This window comes from Crassostrea angulata, chromosome 8, assembly GCF_025612915.1.
Source record: "Crassostrea angulata isolate pt1a10 chromosome 8, ASM2561291v2, whole genome shotgun sequence".
Taxonomy (NCBI): domain Eukaryota; kingdom Metazoa; phylum Mollusca; class Bivalvia; order Ostreida; family Ostreidae; genus Magallana; species Magallana angulata.
In genome coordinates this window covers 11,290,980-11,310,593 of record NC_069118.1, presented here as the reverse complement: position 1 = coordinate 11,310,593, position 19,614 = coordinate 11,290,980, and the positions used below count along the sequence as shown (strand labels likewise).

The following is a 19,614-nucleotide window of genomic DNA, read 5'->3' as shown; positions in this document are numbered from 1 at the left end:
ATTCCATTAACAACATTGATTAAAATGATTTGTCCTTGTTGTTTGAACGAAAGCTCGCGCTTTTAACTTTTCTTTAATACACTGATTTAGAACAAGAATCAGCGGATTACATGCATATTAACTTCGAAGAACAGGGTATCTTTTAATGAACTCGTTTTGTAAATGCTCGTTTTATTTTTTTGTAACTGGGAATCAGACGAGAGTCTATGCCCACCTTGAATGAATGTGCATTTAAGCATTGGATCATTATTTTTGAAAGATATAGTCTAATACTTGCAGCGGTGTGTATACAAAATGATTAAAGCGCGGTAGCCACTGCAGTGTTAAGATTTTTTAAACAGAAATGATTTAAATAAATGCTTATATTTACATTTTTTTTACTTCTTGCTTCATAATGGTCGAATTATCTCCCCAAAAAAGGTTTAGTTCTTTTAAACAATTATGATTTCCCTTCTCATAAGGATGGTTTGTGTCATTCATTTTGGTCCAGTTGTTCTTGAGAAAAAGTAAAAAAAAAATGTGAAAAGCTTACGGACAAACGGGCGGACAGACGGACAGCTGCTCAGATAAGCCGACGAACTTTTGGTTCATGTGAGCTCAAAAGAAAAAAAAAACCACATTTTTTAATCAACTTTCCAAAAACTGATCTAAAAGGCTCACGTAAATTTCAATGCACTTGTTCTTTGCATAACAACTAAAAAAATCCACACTAGTTTTCAATACCTGCAATTCTGTTTTTGCTGAATCCAAGGATACAATCATGATTATTATGTACTCAAAACGATACAAAAAATATTTCTATTGTTTCTGATTTTTTGAAAGGCGCTTTAATATGTTCAAAAGTACAGATGTCTTTTATATAACATATCAGATCTACATTTTCAGTTATTCTTGAATAACATTATCTTATTTAACCAGACGTTCTATTTGAAAGAGCTTCAAAGCAAGCAGTAGACACTGCGTTTGGTTGAATTGTGTAGGTTCATAATAATGTCCAAATAGAAACACAAACTACTTAAAATTTTAAAAATGTCATAATATGTTTACATTCGGTGTATATTTCCCCATATGTTTGCATCGAAAATCTGTGACGTTTAATTTTCAATAGCACACAACATATCTAATCACGGCGTGTGAGCACAGGTAAACGTCATCATGCGTTTTGAATAGAATATTTAGTGAAAGATTGAATAAAACGTTCAAACTTAAATTACCAATTTGATATGTACTTTCGAAAAATAATCGTTAAATCGTATCATTTTTATCTCAAAAAAGAGTTTTTTCCCGGCAAAGTTTCTGACACTATATTTAATGCCGCGGAAGCGCACTAATTACATATAACATGTTTAATGACTGTTCCATCTATTAATCATATCCCTGACAAAAAGTGTATATATTGGTTTCAAAGCAGCAATAAAAAAAATAGTTCATATAACTTAACATTAAAATAAATATGAATAAAAGCACTGAGTAATCTACAAACATAAAGTCAAAATGACCTGCGCAAAATACAATCTAAAAAGTTAGATAGTCATTGAAATATCAGCCACCTCACGAGTTTAATAAAAGGCGTAAACGTACAGTACGTTGTTTGTCAGTTGATGAACTATTGAACGCCTGGCCGATCTTCACAGTTGCAATTGAAGAGAAGTATCTATCAAACGTTTTAAAGTTTAAAGTCATGCCCTTTTATCTGTTCTAAATGAAGCCATAAACGTTTCGATAAACTCTTATTTCGTTTATTTACGGCTCGATGGTCGTGTCAATTTTTAGACTGTATTGTTATACATAAAAAAGTAGGAAAATAAAGGAAATAACCAAAATAAAAGGGTAAATATATGGAATTTTTCTTACCTAGCTAAAAAGTTTCATAGCTTGACAAATCATATCCTAAATTTTAGGAACATTGTAGATCTAATGGTTAATTTGTTGACAACCAAACCGACTTAAGTACATTTTTGAGATAAAAAAAAAAAGATGTACAATGAACAGGATTGATGTTTAACTTACTGTCATACATTCTGTCAAGTATACAACATATTTAATAAACGAGTAAATTTGTTAAGACAATTAATTAGCGAGAAAAAACGTTACACTTGTATGTATCTAGAGACTAAAATTTAGAAATATTGATTTTTTTTTCCAGAAAACAACAACGTACGAAGAAATGTCTTTTGTAACCCCGAGAAATTAAAAATCTATTTGATTTGTTAAAACGGAACTTTGATAACTTTCATTTAATTTGTATTGTCAATTATAGTCGATAGGTGTTGTAGCTCTAGAATTATCTCAGAGAAAAAAGTTGCTTTGTTTTTACATATAAATTTCACTATGACGCAAATATGATTCTATGTGGAATAAGCTAGAACAGCAATTATCTTATGGCAATCGAGTGTGCACATTCTTTAATGACTCATTCAATTTACAAAACAGCGGGCGGCACAAATCAGATCTCACCTGATCTGTCCCCTTTTCCCGCCAATAAAAAAAAATATCCATGTGGCACCAATTACATCTACCTTAAACATCACTGGAGGTAAATAAGACAAGAGTCCATTAATCGATTCATTTCTGTATGCTTGCATTTTACTCGTCAAAATTAGATCAGTGATCTCAATCAATGGCTTTTCTTCACTTTAAATATTGTAGCTAGAAACGAATACCTTTAGCGTAATTTTACAAATTGTTTCGTTATATGCAATAAAAATCTATTAACATGAAGAAAAATAACCCCTGGGTCTTTTTTCTTCAGAAAAATCCAATTATTCTTCAGCTAGGGGGGTCATTATTCTACGTCGAAAAATGACCCCCGGTCATTATTCTACGGGGGTCATTATACTTCATTACACCTGCATTAAATTCTATGTAATCGACCGAGACTTGCTGAATGCAATCAAAAAAGGCAAAGGCGAAAGTGCGAAGATGCGAAAGCCAGAGTGCGAAGTTGGGAAGGAGGGATAGTAGTATCGCTCCTTCGCCTTCGCACTTTAGGCATCACATCTTCGCGCTTCGTCGTCGCATCTTCGCACTTTTGCTCCTTTGCCTTCGCACCATCGCCTTTGCAACTTTGCATCTTCGCCCTAAGGTCGATTTATGTTTACATTATTTACAATGCTTAAGGAAAGCATTTCTACTGATCAAATGTAATTTGAGGGTCAGTTGTAAAGTTAAAAGCAAGATACAGGGCTCACAATTCTTTGTCATGTAAACAAGGCTCGTGCACTGTTGTGGTTTAAATAGGTTCAACATACCAGTAAAAAATCTTTTTCAAGCTGATTTGTCTATCTTCTTATTCATTTTAAGCATAAATAAACAGTTCCTTACGTTTAACACGTTCATTTGGTCTAAAATGGAATTTTTATTTCAACATTCAAAATGTAAACAAAAGCTTTGTTTACATAGCAAGGAATTGCAAGTTCTGTAACTTGCTTATAACTCAACGAATGACACTCAAATTGTGGTTACCTATTAAAAATGCCTTACTGAAGCATTGTGAACATTAAAATAAAATAAAAAATTGACTAAAATCGTGACCATGCTCCTTTAAGATGACAACCATACCCCGATGCAATACGTCAATGTCTTGTTATAACGGAAGGATTTTTATTTTCTAAGATATAACCCTTCTTTCACTTTAAGTTTATTTGAATATGAATTATAAATTCTGTGACTTTCTGTAAACTGCAGCAGTAAAAATTACAATAGTGTAAAGACTATTTCACAAATAATAAAAAATATACTGAAAAACTTTAATCTACAAGGGGGTCATTAATCTACAGGGGTCACTCTTCTTCATGTGGAGTGTACTCATTTTTATGAAAATGACACTTATGCTTCAGACAAAAGGGTCATTTTTCTACGTAGAATAATGACTGGGGGTCATTTTTATGCGTCGAATAATGACTGGGGGTCATTTTTATGCGTCGAATAATGACCGGGAGGTCATTATTCTACGTCGAAAAATGACCCCCGGTCATTATTCTACGGGGGTCATTATTCTTCATTACACCGGCGATGAGACGAGCGTCTGAATTAAGCAAACTGCTGACAGAAACGAGCTCTATATTTGAACTTAAAAAGCTGTTTTTATTTTTATTTATGATAAAAATAAAATGGAAAACAATAAAAACCATCATTTTAAAGAAAAAATCGTTAAACAAAACAAAATTAGGGAAGAAAAAAATTATCGGCACTCCGGGACGTAACCCGGGTCGCCTGGGTACACGTCCAACTCTCTAACGACTGAGCTACGCGGACTCTCGCTTCAGAACTTTGGAGCTCAAAATCTCGGGAATCCTTGGATCGATTTTAAAACGAATTTCAAATTCTGAAGTGTTTCAAGCGTTTTATCGAATAAAAACATAAATAAAATTCAAGTTTCAAAATTGAAAAATGAAGGAAGAAGAAAAAAAAGCAATAACAATAAGGTCTTCCGTTTTCAACAAAAAACAAACTTTTTAAGAAAGTTTTTGCCAAACAGAGTGGACATCAATGGTTTATTCCACATGAATAGAATTTAGACTCTAATCCAAATGATACCAACTTACTTATGGGTATGTTTTAAATATTGTTATTGTAATTCCTGTTACTTTGAGTGACGTGTCAGAATCTTTGTCCTAAATTTTAAAAAAAAACTCACCCGAACTCATCAACAAAGGATGAGTTAAAATACTGTCCCCAAAATGGGTAAAATATATGTAATATTGCATGTAGATCCACCACAGATTATTAAAAAAGGACGTATGAAATCTTACCAAAATCAATAGCATCAAAACGTACGATTTTTCAACGCTTTATACAACCATTCCCAATGACAAATTAACATGTAGGCTTTTTGATATCAGTTGTTTCTTTAATAAAAATGGAAATCATAAAAATGCTTACCTTGTCATTGGAAATCTAAAAAATTATTTTGTTAAAAACCTTTCTGATTGCACACACAAGTACTCCGAAGTTGACGTTAAAAAGATGCTTGACTTTCTGATAGACAACATGTATGTAGTTTTTGGAAATTGAGTCTTCCAACAATCTGTTGGAATTCCCATGGGTACCAATTGTGCCCAATTGTTAGCAGACCTATTTTTGTATTCTTATGAAGCAGAACTTATTCAAAAACTTGTACGTGAAAAAAATAAATTACTCGCTGTGGCCTTCAACTCAACATTCAGGTATATTGACGACGTTTTGTCAATTAACAATTGTCATTTCTATACTTAAGTCGACTCGATATGTCCCAGTGGACTTGAAATAAAAGATACCACTGAGTCTACGTCATGACTGTTTTATATTTGGATATTTTACTAGAAATGGACATGGTAACCTAACAATAAAACTTTATGATAAACGCGATGACTTCAATTTTTATATAGTCAACTTTCCTTACTTTTGTAGCAATATACCTTCATCGCCTGCATGTGGTGTTTTGTCTCTCAGTTAATTCGATACACAAGGGCTTGTTCTTCGTATGAACAGTTTCTGAGGCGAGGCAAGCTACTGACAAACAAGTTGATAAAACAGGATATCAACAGTCTCGTTTGAAGTCATCTTTTCGTAAGTTTTATGGTCGATACAACGACTTTGTCAGCAAATACAATCTTCCACTGGGTCGCATGTTGACTGACGTTTTTCATATTAATTGTTAGACCATAATTAAGGTCTTCCGTTTCCAACGGAAGACCTTATTGTTTTTCTTCGGTTTTTCTTCCCTATTATTATTATTTTGGGGGTTTTTTCTTACAAATTTTGTGCACGCGAGTTCTCGGAAATGACTCGGCCGATTTTCATGAAACTTTCAGATCTGATAGATATTGATCTGAACCTTATTGGAAATTTTTTATTTAAATGACATCTTTTCCGTTTCAGAGATTTTGCCGTTTTAGCGATTTTTAGAGGGTCAGCTTGTCCGTCGTACTCCTTCTAAATGACAAAAGATATCAAATTCAAATTTTCATGAATTGTAGACAAATAATTGTAGTTTTGTCTAAAGTGAATTATTTATGACTGGCACAAAAGGCGCCGAGGCTCGCCTGGACCCGAATATTGAGATGTAAAAAATGTAGTGATTTTTCTTGGTTTTCTTTATGTATCTTTTTTATCGAAAATATTTTGTTAAAACATGTAGAACAATTAAAATTTATTTTTTAAAGATCTTTCAATGGACATCAAGAAAAAGGGGCTGGCCTCTCAATTTAGGGGCCAAAACGTCTCTGAAGTCTTTCTTCCATAGCACTTTACTGAGAAATATTTTGTAATATATTTAAGGTATCTCACTCCTCATGTTTTGATTTCATTGCGCAGATGATCATTATATTTAAAATGAATATGATTTTATTTTTTTAATCATCACAGATAGATTATTATTTCATAATTACACAACATTCATAAAGAAAATCCATTTGAATTCAAGAAACAAACAAGTTTTTTGGGGAACTATTTTTTCGTGCGGAAGGTTTTTTAGACATAAATGACAGAAACAAGCAATTTTATGAATTTTCAATATACTTTTCTTTTTATTATACTTTATTCATTATTCACATTTTTAACATTTGACAGGTTTGTAACATATTTTATAGGTTCTGTGTGACATGTCCAAAATCAAATCTTGAGAATGTTATAGCCGTTTAGCATAAAATCATGCATATATATAGAACATGTCTGAATTTTTTAAGCCAAATTTTGCGAGAATTTTACCTTTGAAGCCCTATATCTAAAATTTGACATCACTGACCCCCATGTTATATTATGTCAAAATGATACTGAATACATATTTAGGCAAACTGGATTAATCTTATAAAATTCATGATATTCAAAAAGTTTTTATTTCAAATCCAATTGTAACTATTAAAGAAATTGTCTATTTTAAGTGCAAAAAGGTCACAAAAAAAATTATGCAGCTTTGTACAAATTTTTTTCGTAATCCCTCTATTCAGTGTGACCATTGTGCATAATTAAAAACAATATTTGAAGAAATAAGTTTGCTTAATCAAAAATACTGACAACAAATCCTAATCAGGATGAAATTGCATTTTAGGTGCAGAAAGGTCAAATTAAATGGGCCATAACTCAGAGGGAGGGATACTGATCCCCCATTATCTTTGTATTTTTTAAGTTTGTTTTGTCTACAGATTTCAATGATATACTTCTCAAGAAAATCTTGATACAACAACATTGAGGAGTGGGATACCTTAAGAGGCAAAAATGTTCATCTTACACATATAAAAGTAAACATTTTAAAAATGTTATGATGCGTTACGTAAATAGGGGTTTTAAGGGGCCAGAAGTCCAAAACTTCGATCAATTATATCTCAAAAAGGACAAAGATTTTAAGAAGCAATATAGAATAAAAGATGCTTAGAATGATGTTTTAAACATTATTCAATTATAAAAGTTTCGTCATCTGGCCCCAAAAAGGGGATAAGGGGTCAGCCCCTAAAATGTCCCATCCCAGATAGCTCAAAAATGGTAACGAATTTCTATAGGCTTGTTGAATAAAATATGTTTAATATCAAAATACCTTTCATATGATGTCAGAAAAAAGGGGCTGGCCCTTTATTTAAGGGGCCAAAGGGGCTCTAAAGTCTTTCTTCCATAGCACTTTACTTAGAGATATTTTGTAATATGTTTAAGAAGTAAAAATGTTCATCTTACAAATATTGAACTATACATAATAAAAACCTTAGCATGCGTTACGTAATTAGGGGTTTTAAGGGGCCAGAAGTCCAAAACTTCGATCAATTATATCTCAAAAAGGACAAACATTTTGAAAAGCAATATGGAATAATAAATGCTTAGAATGATGCTCTAGGCAATACTCAACCATCGAAATTTTGTCATATGGCCCCAATAAGGAGATAAGGGGTCAGCCCCTAAAACAGTCTTTACAAAAGACCGGTAACACATTTTTAAACACTTGTTGAACAAAATATGTTTAATATTAAAAGACCTTTCATTCGATATCAAGAAAAAAAGGGCTAGTCCCTCAAATTAGGGGCCAAAAGAGCTCTAAAGGATTTAATCTATAGAACTTTACGGAGAAATATTTTGTTATACATGTATGTTTAGGAAGCAAAAATGTTTATCTCACATTTATTTAACAATAAATTATAATTATTTTATCGTGCGTTCTGTAATTAGGGGCTTTAAGGGACCAGATATCCAAAACCTTGATAACATATCTCAAACAGAACAAATATTTTAAAAAGCATTATTTTGAAAATCGATATAGAATAAAAAATGCTGAGAATGATATTCCTAACAATATTCAACCATCAACATTTTGTTATGTTGCCCCAATAAGGAGATAAAGGTTCAAATATCAAGGTCAAGGTCATATTACCTTAAAAAAATCGCACGGAAGACCTCCTCGTTGCTCGCAACGAGATCATGTCTAGTTAATCACCTAATTGTCTACGGACTTTTTCGGGGTTTTTTCCCGATTACGACAAAGAGCACACGGCGGGTGTGACCGGTCAGCAGAGGATGCTCACTCCTCCATGACACCTGATACTACCTTTTTTTTTTAGAGGTCCGTGTTGCTCTGCTTTGAATTTGTATTTCGTTTTACGGATTTTTGAGATGGTTGACGGTTTGTTATGTCATTTTTTCATGGTTGAAATAGATCAACTACGTTTGCTTGCATTCAATACTGAACTCAATCGAGAAATGCTTTGTGTGTAACTTTATGATCCATGTATTTGAATGAGAAATAATATCTGGCCCGGGGGCCATAAAAATTAAACGAGATCACTCTAGATATCAGTTTCACTTTTACCAAAGAACATATATTGGAAAAGTGAGACCGAGATCAAAAGTGAGCTCGTCTAAGTTGTATTGCCCAGGGGCCAGACACTTAGTAACTTGAGACCCTTAAGCACTGAAATATAGTTCATATTTTTTCACACAGAATTGAATTGAATTAGCTTTTTCCTTCAATAATGTTCCGAAGCGTATATTCATGTTCAATATCAGGCGATTTTCTTAGAAAAAGAACGAATAGAATTAATTATGTTCTCATTCACCCGTTCAGACGAACATGAAATATTTAATAAAACTCTAAACACCAATTTATAGGAACTGTTCGCCTATGCGAGTGCAAACCTTTTTATTATATCATATGCAGGTACTTCGTTTTCCTTCATTCAACATTCTATAATATTCAAAAAAAAACATTTTATTAATAGGGGATATCTATATTGTGTGATTTTATATTTGCTTTATCCAACGAGTTGAAATAGTGTATATATTCGCGAGGCTTGCCGAGCGAATATAACCATTTCAACGAGTTGGATAAAGCAAATATAAAATCACACAATTCTAGATGTTCTATTTATCTCATACAATTTGATTTATATTATGAAGCTTTTGAGACAGTCCCTTATATGACCCGAATTGATTTTTTTTCAAAGATTAAAAACGATGATGCAACATTGTGTTATGCGGTTATTGTGGCCTTGCGCAACGTCATTTCTGAGATAAATCTAACTGTTTTAATGTAAAGTTTCACTGAAATAAACTTTAAAATAATTATTTAGCTCTAAATAATTTTTCTTAGAGCTTATTCATTGATTAAATGGAAATACTGATTAGAAAACTTGAATAATCAAGTTTGTTTACATACACAAAGTTGCGAATGCTCGTTAGTTTGAATTGACTCGAACGAGGAACAGTTGTTGATATTTTATAAAATAAACACTACCCTTATGATTCGAAATTGAAAATAGTGAATAAGGGTGCTTACTGGTGGTGGAATAAAGTCTTATGAAACATTATTTTGGTAAGTTCTTGTAAATTAACACAACCAGAGTACTCTGTTTTCATTGCGTCGTCACGATGAACTCCTTGATAATAATTGATTTGCACTTTTAAAAACTTCACAAAGCAAATTGAAAATTGGAAGGGGGCTAAACTTATCAATAATCTTGACAAACAAGAAAAAAGGGTCTTCGGTTACGGTTCTGTATAACTTTGCAAAAAAAAGGAGGGGGGCTAACCCCCCCCCACAAAAGCCCCCGGTTACGACGCCTATGCTACGCAGTTTTGTGGGGTTTTTTTCCATATTTGTGATTTAAAACGTTGACAAAATCCATTTTATATCAAAAGTACTAGCAAATCTTCGCAAAAAGGTCACTGAAGCGTTGAAGCGAGGAGCTGTGTCAAAAATAGTTCTGACCGGAAGTATTTGATAAAGCATTACCCGTTTGATATAGCAAAGGTTAATCACACGGGTAATATACACTACACGTATGAGATAATCACCGATATCACCACGACAGCAAAATTTGGGGCTGGGGTTTGTTGTACGATAAGCAGCTAATACCAGAAAACATTCGACTACTTAGAGTATGTACTTTGATAACTTTTGATACGCCTGAGTAACTTAAACGGCCAATCAAAGATTGAATATAACAACAACATTTGAACACGAGTTACCTGTTTCTTTTATAAATATACATATATTTTCTTTTATTAGGATTAAAAGCAAAATGTTACTTTACAGAGTTTCTTTAATGTTTTACACGAACACCCCACACAAGAACTTCTGCAGGAGTCAAGTAGTTGACATTTCCGCTGACGATCTGTAACTCTACATAACGTCCCACTGTGTTATGGGGACAAAATGTTGCAATCCGCTGACCAGTGAACGCATGCCCCGTAAAATGTCCACAGAAATGCATGTCGTGAATGTTCTCTCCAACTCTGATATCAAAATCGTGTAACTGATTACCTGGGGAAAAGGCATTTCGACATGCAGTTAAATACTCACATACACTACTAAAAACAAGCAATGTTTTAAAAATACGAAGAGCTGTACCTTCTTTTTATAATGTAAGAATTAAATTACAAATACGGCATTTGGACTACAGATAGGAATTTTGCGTTAGTAAGAAATTTGACCCATAGGCCTAAAATTTTATCATTTATAGTAGAACAAAGTGTATATGTAACATGTAAGTACTTACCACAACAACCAGATCTTGCAAACACTTCTATTAAACGTATTTTGAACCTTGCTCTCAGATCTATCCTAAGCCAAGGAAATTTCTCTGCCGAAGTGTGAGTATAGTCAGATAACAGACCGTTGACAACGTTTGATTCTGGGTGTTTTTTAAATCTAGAACTTAAAGTTACTGGCTTTGAGTATGCCACATTTGTAAACACAGCGTGGCTTGAAATAGCATTTAAGTGAAAAACACAAATAAGTGCAGATACTAACAACGAACGCATGGCGTAGACGTGTAAAAGTGAAATCAGTTAGAGTTAAGCAAGTGTTATATACCAGTTTCCAAAGTGGAGTTAACTGATACTCTGCCCTGGTCACAGATGATCCGAAGTGTTCATTTATTTGTTATTTTTACTGCAATGTTTAATTTTGCCAGTTTGAATAATTGTTTATGGCGCAATTATTACTCTTGTGTTTATGATGCTGTAAAAATCTATAATAAATCAAACACATGTTAGGCAGACTTTAAAAACTGGTGGTAAACGAATTTTTCTGTTAGTTTCTTGTTTCGTATAATTTCCCCCAGACTAATTGCCATAAAAAATTGTTAAGGCTTCTCTATTCTTATGGTAGCCACCAGGTATGTAGACCTGGTGTAGCCCCGTCTATTCACAAGAAAGTATCGTTTCCCAAAATAACATGTATTAATACTTATAACGAAAATAGTACCAAATTATTATGTACGATGCATGCGATATTTTAGTTAGAAGCATATAAATGTATACAGTGTATTGGGACAAGTGTACAGGTAATTTGTAAAACATTTATAATATGCAGGATGTGAGTGCCATAGAATTGTTTAATAAATATATTAAAATGAATGTCAATTTGAAATTTACATGAAGTACATGTATACACATTCCTTTGGCAGCCAAAGAGCATTACTCAAACAGAGTCCTTGGGTTTTCTTGAACAGACAGAAACCCACCATTTGCGGGCGAAATGCAATGTAAATACAATTTTAAGATGAAAGGGAAAAGAAAAAATTACATAAGTCTAGATATCAAGTAGATATATGTATAACTAGACAGCATATAGAAAAAACAGAAAACATTTAAAGTCATGTTTTATTTTACACAAGTAGATTAGTGCATACAAACAAAAAAGAAAAGAATAACAATAACGTAAAATAACGTTATTTTTAAAGCAATAATATTTGTATAAAAAGTACATTTGCAATGCCTTGTTACTTTACACCATCAAGTGTAGATTTTTATTAATTATGATCATCGTGTGGAAAGTGCTAGCCAGTCCACTTACGTACTTTATTTGGACCATCTTCGATGCTTTCGATAGATTAAAACTTGACACTATACTAAATTTCTTAAGTTGTTAAAAAAAAAGCTGTGAAAGGTTATCTGAGACATGTTAAACGATACATCTGCAACGAAAATCAGAACGTAAATGTCCTAAAACACATTAGCATAATAAAGTTATAGACTTTGTAGGAGGGTACCATTTAATTTGTTGGACCTAAAGACACAAATAATGCAAAAGGCTGAGAGCAACTTGTCTGAAACTCCAACAAATTATATGTTGCCCAAATCCCAGCCAACAAATATTTTAGTATATCCTTCATTTTAGATAAAAGTATATTTTCAAGTAGCAAATAGGCATTTTTGTCGAACCACCTCTCATCTATTTTCATTTTGCCAAGATCAAACAAGATCGAATTTATCGTATTAGCTGTGACGTTGCGGTCCCAAATTTTGTCAACATTACATATATAGAAGTTTGTTTTTCGGCATTTTGTTTATTAGATTTATATTATACAAATATTGACTAGGGCTGAGGGCAACATTGATTATATTAGCCACCGAGGGACAAAATATTGCCCGACGCGAAGCGGAGGGCAATAATTTCGTCCCAAGGGGGCTAATATAATCAATCTTGCCCGAAAACACAGTCAACATTTGTTTTGTTATACGAAGAAACAAACCAAAATTTAAGAAAGTAATTGAAAACAGATCGCAGTAATTTTCTCACCTTAACAAAGAATTCACGAATTCAATTTTGTGCAAAGTTCATTTCCAAAATATCCTTAGCATCAAACGATCACTGGTGATATTTCGCCGATCGTAAGAATTAACATACAGATGTTCTACCTGATTTTATTTCTCGGTAATTCGCAAATCCTTATATCCGTTATGATAGCAAACCGTCGCATTGCGCGTTCGTTATTTACTTGCCTTGACTGACTGTCTAGTATGACGTCACCTTGTTTTGGAGTCGCGAAGAGTTATTTACGTCATCGTTTACGAATCAACAAATCAGAGGCGATTATTTTAAATAGAGGGAATGTTCTCTATATATTATTCCTAGCCAGTCAATATCATAAAAATATTGACCGGTCAATATTTTTCGGACGAGCTAATATTACAATAATTGATTAATATTCTGTATAGAGTTATATAGTGAGAATATACTACTGAATATAACAAAGTAAAATATTCATATGGATATAACAAACATTGAAAATCGTAAACTGTAATTGTTTTTCCGTTGATGTACTTTCCTCAACTTCCAGAAGACAAAGTTTCTTTTGGTCAAATATTAAAATTGAATGGTCCGAGTCGGATTAGCTCAAAGATAGTTAAAAATGTAATTCCTCTTTGAGTAATTAAGGCGCATAAGACCAGACTGTTCCTCCAATTTTCGTTGTGCTAAGCAAATGGGAATCATTGATTCTTCCTCGTCATTCGCCAATCTATCATAGGTAAACACTCAGCGTAAGTCTCTAACCATTTTCAGTTGGGTAGACTGAAATTTTGCTAGCATAATTCTCTACCCATTTTCAGTTGGGTAGAGTAAAATTTTGCTAGCCCAAACAATGTCAATTATCCGCAGCTATCTGTATAATCACACAGATCCGTCAGTTTCAGTTGTAAAGTGGACAGTCACGGGTAACTTATTGAAGAAGTGCTAGACAATTTTATCAACAAAGGATGTCAAAATGGTTTTTTTAAAACTTGTTGAGATTTAGCTCGTGTGCGTTCGCCTATTAATGTACGTATGTTGCATATTTAGAGAAATGCAAATTGCTTTTATTTGTGATCCCGGTATTTGATAAATGCAGATTAGAGTGTTGTATGGAAATAAATATCTGATTTTGAAAAGTTTAAGTACGAAAAAGGACTGAAAACTACATATTTGTTCTTGATTTTTTTTTTACTGAGATAAAACTGTATTGAATTTGCTATCTTCTAAATTCCAAAAATCTTCAGAAGCGGTTTATATTTTCAGGTTGAATATCATACTCTTAATTTAGAAGAAGAGCAAAGACACTTGCATAGTTTCTTTTATTTGAATAAGAACCAAATAATTCATCGCAAAATAACTTTAGCGTCCAACACGAACACCCCAGACAAGAACCTCTGCTGGAGTCAAGACGTTGGAACTACCACTGACGGTCTGTAACTGTACATGACGTCCCACTGTGTTATGGGGACAAAACACTGCAATCCTCTGACCGGTTGAGGCGTGCCCTGTAAAATGTCCGCAGAAGTGCATGTCGTGTATGTTTTTTCCAACTGTAAAGTCAATATCGTGTAATTGATTACCTGAAAAAAGAAATTCATTTCAACAGTGAAATTCAGGAATTCATATACAATGATACATAAATGTTATAGCGCTTTGCAATTAGCTGATTAGCAGACTTAGTGTTACGTCATTTAGTCGGTTTATCTTAATGAAATGGTGATTAAATGAACTTTTTTCGTATATTATTATATTTATGTCTTTGTTGAGGAGAGAGAGAGAGAGAGAGAGAGAGAGAGAGAGAGAGAGAGAGAGAGAGAGAGAGAGAGAGAGAGAATTTAATTATTGAAAAGGATATAAAATGGAACGACAATGGGATAGTCAATGCAAACATGCAATGATTTTATCTTGCAGATTATATATTAAAAAATGTTTCCATATCTTTTTAAACATCATAAGGAATGCATAAGAATAGTGATTGTGGATAAAACAAAATAGTACATGGTATTAAGGATTGGTTTTGTTGCTCATAATGCTCTAATGAGGTTGAAGCGTTTTTTTTTTAATTTTATTTTAAGTTAAGCGTTTGGTAAAATCAAAATCATAATACTTACCACAACAGTCAGATCTTGCAAACACTTCTATCTCATGGATTTGAAAACTTGCTCCCAGATCTATCCTCAGCCAAGGAAATTTCTCTCCAAATGTATGGACATAGTCAGACAAAAGTCCATTTACGGCATTAGGTCCCGGAAAATACCCATATTTACCGGAATAAACAGAACTTAAAGTTACTAGTTTCGAGTATGCTACATTTGTTAACACAGCGTGGCTTGAGACAACATTCATATGAAAAACACAAATAAGTGCAGATTCTAACACCGAACGCATGGTGAAGATTTGTAAAAGTGATAATAGTTGGAGATAAGCAAGAGTTATATACTATTTTGTCAATGATGCTGTAGATATCTGACACTGTGTATACATGGTCCTGTCTTTGTAACCTTGTAGATGGTTGATGTGCATGTAAACATCAAGTAAAACAAAGCTCTAATTATAAAATTGCATGACATCGTTTATTGAAATTCAAAATTTATCATTTATATTTGGACCATTCAAGTTCTTTATACACTGTATTTATCGATGTTGAATATCTAAAAGATTAAACTTGCTTAGTTATATAGATAGGCTCCGGATTTGAAACTCCCTTTCAAGGGGTGCTGGGGAAATGGGCAACCGCAACGAGAACGAGGAAAACTGAAAACCGATCGACAGATTCACGAGTTACCGGTATATGAATGTATGATTTAATATATGTATCAATAATAAATACAAAAGGGGCACATAAGGGGTTTCCTTATTATGCCCACTATACAATAGATCATTGTTTCACACTGTGAGCTGTAATCCCCACCATTTATACGCATTCGATTGACACGCACTTATTCCGTCCGATATTAGTTCAAAAACATAACGTTGAACGTTTTCAAATATAGAATGGTATTGAATTTGACTACATGTATTTTCCCAATTCCATATATCTTCAGAATCGGTATATATTTTCATGTTTGATATCAAACACTTATTTTTAAAAAGAGCAAAGACACTTGCATATTTTTTTTTATTGTTTTAATAAGAACCATATTATAGTTCACGATGCTACATTAACGTCTCACGCGAACACCCCAGACAAGAACTTCTGCTGGAGTCATTTGATTGACACTTCCTCTGACGATCTTTAACTCTATATAACGTCCGACGGTTTTATGGGGACAATATACTGAAATCCGCTGACCTGTGAACGCATGCCCAGTAAAATGTCCGCAAAACTCCATGTGGTGAATCGTGTTTCCAACTTTAAATTCAACATCGTGTAACTGATTACCTGAAAAAGAAAACAATATAATGATACAGTTGGTTTTATTTACAAAACAAATGTAAATCCAAATGTAGTTTAATACACAATCTAAACAAGTATAAATCATTTTAAGAATCAAATTAAAAAATTAGTTTTCAATGGGTTTAAATTGCAATAATTTAATTGTATATTATTTAAGGGATGCATTAGATAGGTGGCCCCTTACCATGTTAGAAAGAGAGATGGAAGGTCACTTGTATTACGTATTTATTAAAAATAGTTAAAGGGGCATGATCACGGTTTTGCCCAAATTTTATATTTTAATTCTTATATTTAAAATGCTTTAGTAATACATTTCTAATAATCAACCAAAATTTGAGTGTTGATCGTAAAATTATAAACAAGAAACAAACTCGATTTTTTGTTATGTAAACAAGGCTCATGTTATGTTTTTGTTTACATTTTTCTATCCGCTTTTTTGTTTTGATACATAAAGAAGCAGTTCCTAATTTTTGTCACATTTATTTTAGGTTAAAACATGGAATATTCAAAATGCAAACAAAAAAAAACAACATTCGAGCTTTGTTTACATACCACATAATTGTGAGCCCTTTATCCGCTTAAAACTTGACGATTGACCTTAAGAGTTTGGTTGGCTATCAAAATGATTTACTGAAGCATTGTAATCATTAAAAACAAACAAAAACAGCTAATTGTTTTCCAAAATCAAGGCCATGATTCGTTAAAAGTGAGAATGAAAACGTCTTGAATTTTTAAAGACTTCGTTTAGAATGCACACTACAGCTCATTTTGCGCTAATTCAGTGAAATGGCGATTTTTCCGTAATTTAAATATAAAAATTGTTATTGCAGTAAAAATCTTCAAACTTTCACTTCATGCACAACTTCTATTCTTTGTTTGGAACTGGGTAAAAAAACACAAGATAAGGAAAAATAACCATTAGTGTCTTTTTAAAGATATGAATCAATTATATTTCTACATGGTGATTTCTATTATATCTAGTGTTATTGTTCATGAGCTCTTTTAGGGCCAAAATGTTGTCTTTTTTACATACATTTATACCATAATAAGGACGTGCGTCTTTAGTACATTGTGTTTCTAAATATATTTTCATTATTACCAATAACAAATTTTTACAAAATTACTAATGCAATATTTTATTCATATTCTTAAAAAAAAAGACATTACCCTAGAAAAGAAACAATAGAAAATCCTTAATATAAATGATATATTTTTCTGTTATGATGATATATATCACGTCAAACAAACTAAATTAAATATTCTGATATGTTTTTGCTCAAAGAACAGAATATAAAAATCTTTAAAATATATGTATTATCTATTATTCACCAATAATTAGATGAAGCAAAAAAGTATCTTAATCAGGACACACTCATCATTAAAGACAGAGTAAGCGTCTGATTAAGAGATTTAAGGTATTCAATGTATAACGACCACATTTTGTATCTTATAAATGAATGGTCCGATATTCTTGATCATGATATCATTTTGAAGGTGTTATCATTAAAAAATACTCTACCAAAGGAATTTTCAAAATTTTGATTATGGTCCAACTAATAACACCTTGAATTTTGCATTGAAGTCTATAGGCAACGTATGTTTTATTAAGATATTGTAAAAAGTAACTTGAAATTCGTTAAACTCTCTTGGTTAATACATGCATAAACTTTCTTTTTATTGAAATATGAAACAAAATGAATCATTTACCGCAGATATTTTGACGAAATTAAAATTTTCTTATTTTCATCAAGGGAAGATAACTCTTTAAAAAGAATTTCAAGTGCGAAATGACCAGTTCCTTATAAGTTGTCTGTCATGTGAATTTGGTTCATTTCACTTTCATAGTTATCTAGCAATACACATTTAATTATAAGTAGCTTAAAATGATTCAAAATTGTTCAATATCCTTTCATTATACATTGAATACCTTAAGAACATCATATCTACAGATGAAGATAAAAGAACACAGGATAACCAAACACTGCGAAGACACATATTTTCGGTACAAAAGTTATGACTGGGATTGAAAAAAATTACAATGGTCGGTCTTCAAATGCTAGAAATTATTGACTTCATGCTAAAAAAAATATTTACAGGATACATTATTTAATTGGGAATTGATATCTTGCACTGTGGCAAAAACGTATAATCTGAAACATTCGGACATTGCGAGAGGGCTTAAGTACGCAGAATTAATTTCATACATGATCATCCAAATATTTTACATGAAATAAAAACTTTTAGGCCTTGTAATTTTCTTTGATGTTATCGATGCTAATATGTCTCCGATACACTGAATGATTTAAAGTTTACAATCAAGCAAGAAATAAACAGAGTTATATCTGTAATTTGTGCTGCAGTTATTCTGAATTTTAAAGTTTGCATTGAACTTGATTTAATGCAAAGAGGACGTCATATAAAACATGTCAAGTAGGACAAACTATTTCTTATCAAATGTATCAGAAAACCTATAAATGCAAAACAAGAAAACATTTTTATTCGTTACAGTGAACTTCGTAAACATGTAAAGGCCTAGTTCTTCTAAATAAATAATCTGATTAATTTTCAAACAATAAGTATCGGGAGCAGATATAAGGAAACACCTTATACCTACCACAACAGTCGGATCTGGCAAACAATTCTATTTCGTGGACTCGGTACCTTGCTCCCAAATCTATCCTCAACCAGGGGAATTTTTCATTAAATGTATGGACAAAGTCAGACAGGAGTCCGTTTACAGCGTTAGGTCCCGGAAAATAACCATGATGACCAGAATAAACAGAACTCAAAGTTACTGGTTTTGAGAATGCCACATTTGTGAACACCCTGTGGCATGAAATAACAATCACGTGAAAAACACAAATGAGTGCAGATATTAACAACAAGCTCATGGCGAAGACTTGTTCTTGTGAAATCTTGTAGTGAAATCATCAGGATATAACAGTTGTTTTATACCAGTCTCAAAAATTGGTTAATTGATACATTCTCCCCGACCACAGTTGTTACGAAGTGTTCTTTTATTTGCTATTTTTACTGCCTATTTATTTTACCCAGATTGGTTTAGTGTTTATGAAGTCTTCATCCCTCTTGTGTTTATAATGCTGTAAACCTTTGTTGAAAAATCGAGTACATGTACATTTGTTATGCAAACATTGGGCACTGCTTGTTAACAAAATGATTCTGGGGTTTTTATTCCCCTAGATCAATAACTGTAATAAATGCTTCGCCCACTCTATTT

The 19,614-nt window shown here is 32.5% G+C and overlaps 3 protein-coding genes across 3 annotated transcripts; all 3 read right to left on the bottom strand.

Annotated features, from left to right (window-relative positions):
- Positions 1 to 10,352: 10,352 nt before the first annotated feature.
- LOC128161478 (fucolectin-6-like) lies at positions 10,353 to 11,226 on the bottom strand. Its single transcript, XM_052824761.1, has 2 exons — positions 10,959 to 11,226; positions 10,353 to 10,723 (listed from the first exon to the last, which is right to left on the bottom strand). Exons 1-2 carry the CDS (start codon positions 11,221 to 11,223, stop codon positions 10,503 to 10,505), a joined length of 486 nt encoding a protein of 161 aa, XP_052680721.1. The 5' UTR covers positions 11,224 to 11,226; the 3' UTR covers positions 10,353 to 10,502.
- A 3,112-nt stretch (positions 11,227 to 14,338) lies between these two features.
- On the bottom strand, positions 14,339 to 15,367 carry LOC128158292 (fucolectin-6-like). The gene is made up of 2 exons (XM_052821068.1): positions 15,091 to 15,367; positions 14,339 to 14,559 (listed from the first exon to the last, which is right to left on the bottom strand). Exons 1-2 carry the CDS (start codon positions 15,365 to 15,367, stop codon positions 14,339 to 14,341), a joined length of 498 nt encoding a protein of 165 aa, XP_052677028.1.
- Positions 15,368 to 16,105: 738 nt separating this feature from the next.
- LOC128161612 (fucolectin-1-like) lies at positions 16,106 to 19,270 on the bottom strand. Its single transcript, XM_052824925.1, has 2 exons — positions 18,991 to 19,270; positions 16,106 to 16,361 (listed from the first exon to the last, which is right to left on the bottom strand). The coding sequence occupies exons 1-2, from the start codon at positions 19,265 to 19,267 to the stop codon at positions 16,141 to 16,143; spliced, it is 498 nt and encodes a 165-aa protein (XP_052680885.1). The 5' UTR covers positions 19,268 to 19,270; the 3' UTR covers positions 16,106 to 16,140.
- Positions 19,271 to 19,614: the final 344 nt, after the last annotated feature.

Bases quoted from the DNA above. Each gene is read 5' to 3' on its own strand.
- LOC128161478 (XM_052824761.1), bottom strand. From the start codon at position 11,223: ATGCGTTCGTTGTTAGTATCTGCACTTATTTGTGTTTTTCACTTAAAT. The intron at 10,724-10,958 runs GTAAGTACTTAC...CCTTTTCCCCAG, and splicing joins TGCAAGATCTGGTTGTTGTG to GTAATCAGTTACACGATTTT.
- LOC128158292 (XM_052821068.1), bottom strand. From the start codon at position 15,367: ATGCGTTCGGTGTTAGAATCTGCACTTATTTGTGTTTTTCATATGAAT. The intron at 14,560-15,090 runs GTAAGTATTATG...TTCTTTTTTCAG, and splicing joins TGCAAGATCTGACTGTTGTG to GTAATCAATTACACGATATT.
- LOC128161612 (XM_052824925.1), bottom strand. From the start codon at position 19,267: ATGAGCTTGTTGTTAATATCTGCACTCATTTGTGTTTTTCACGTGATT. The intron at 16,362-18,990 runs GTAGGTATAAGG...TTTCTTTTTCAG, and splicing joins TGCCAGATCCGACTGTTGTG to GTAATCAGTTACACGATGTT.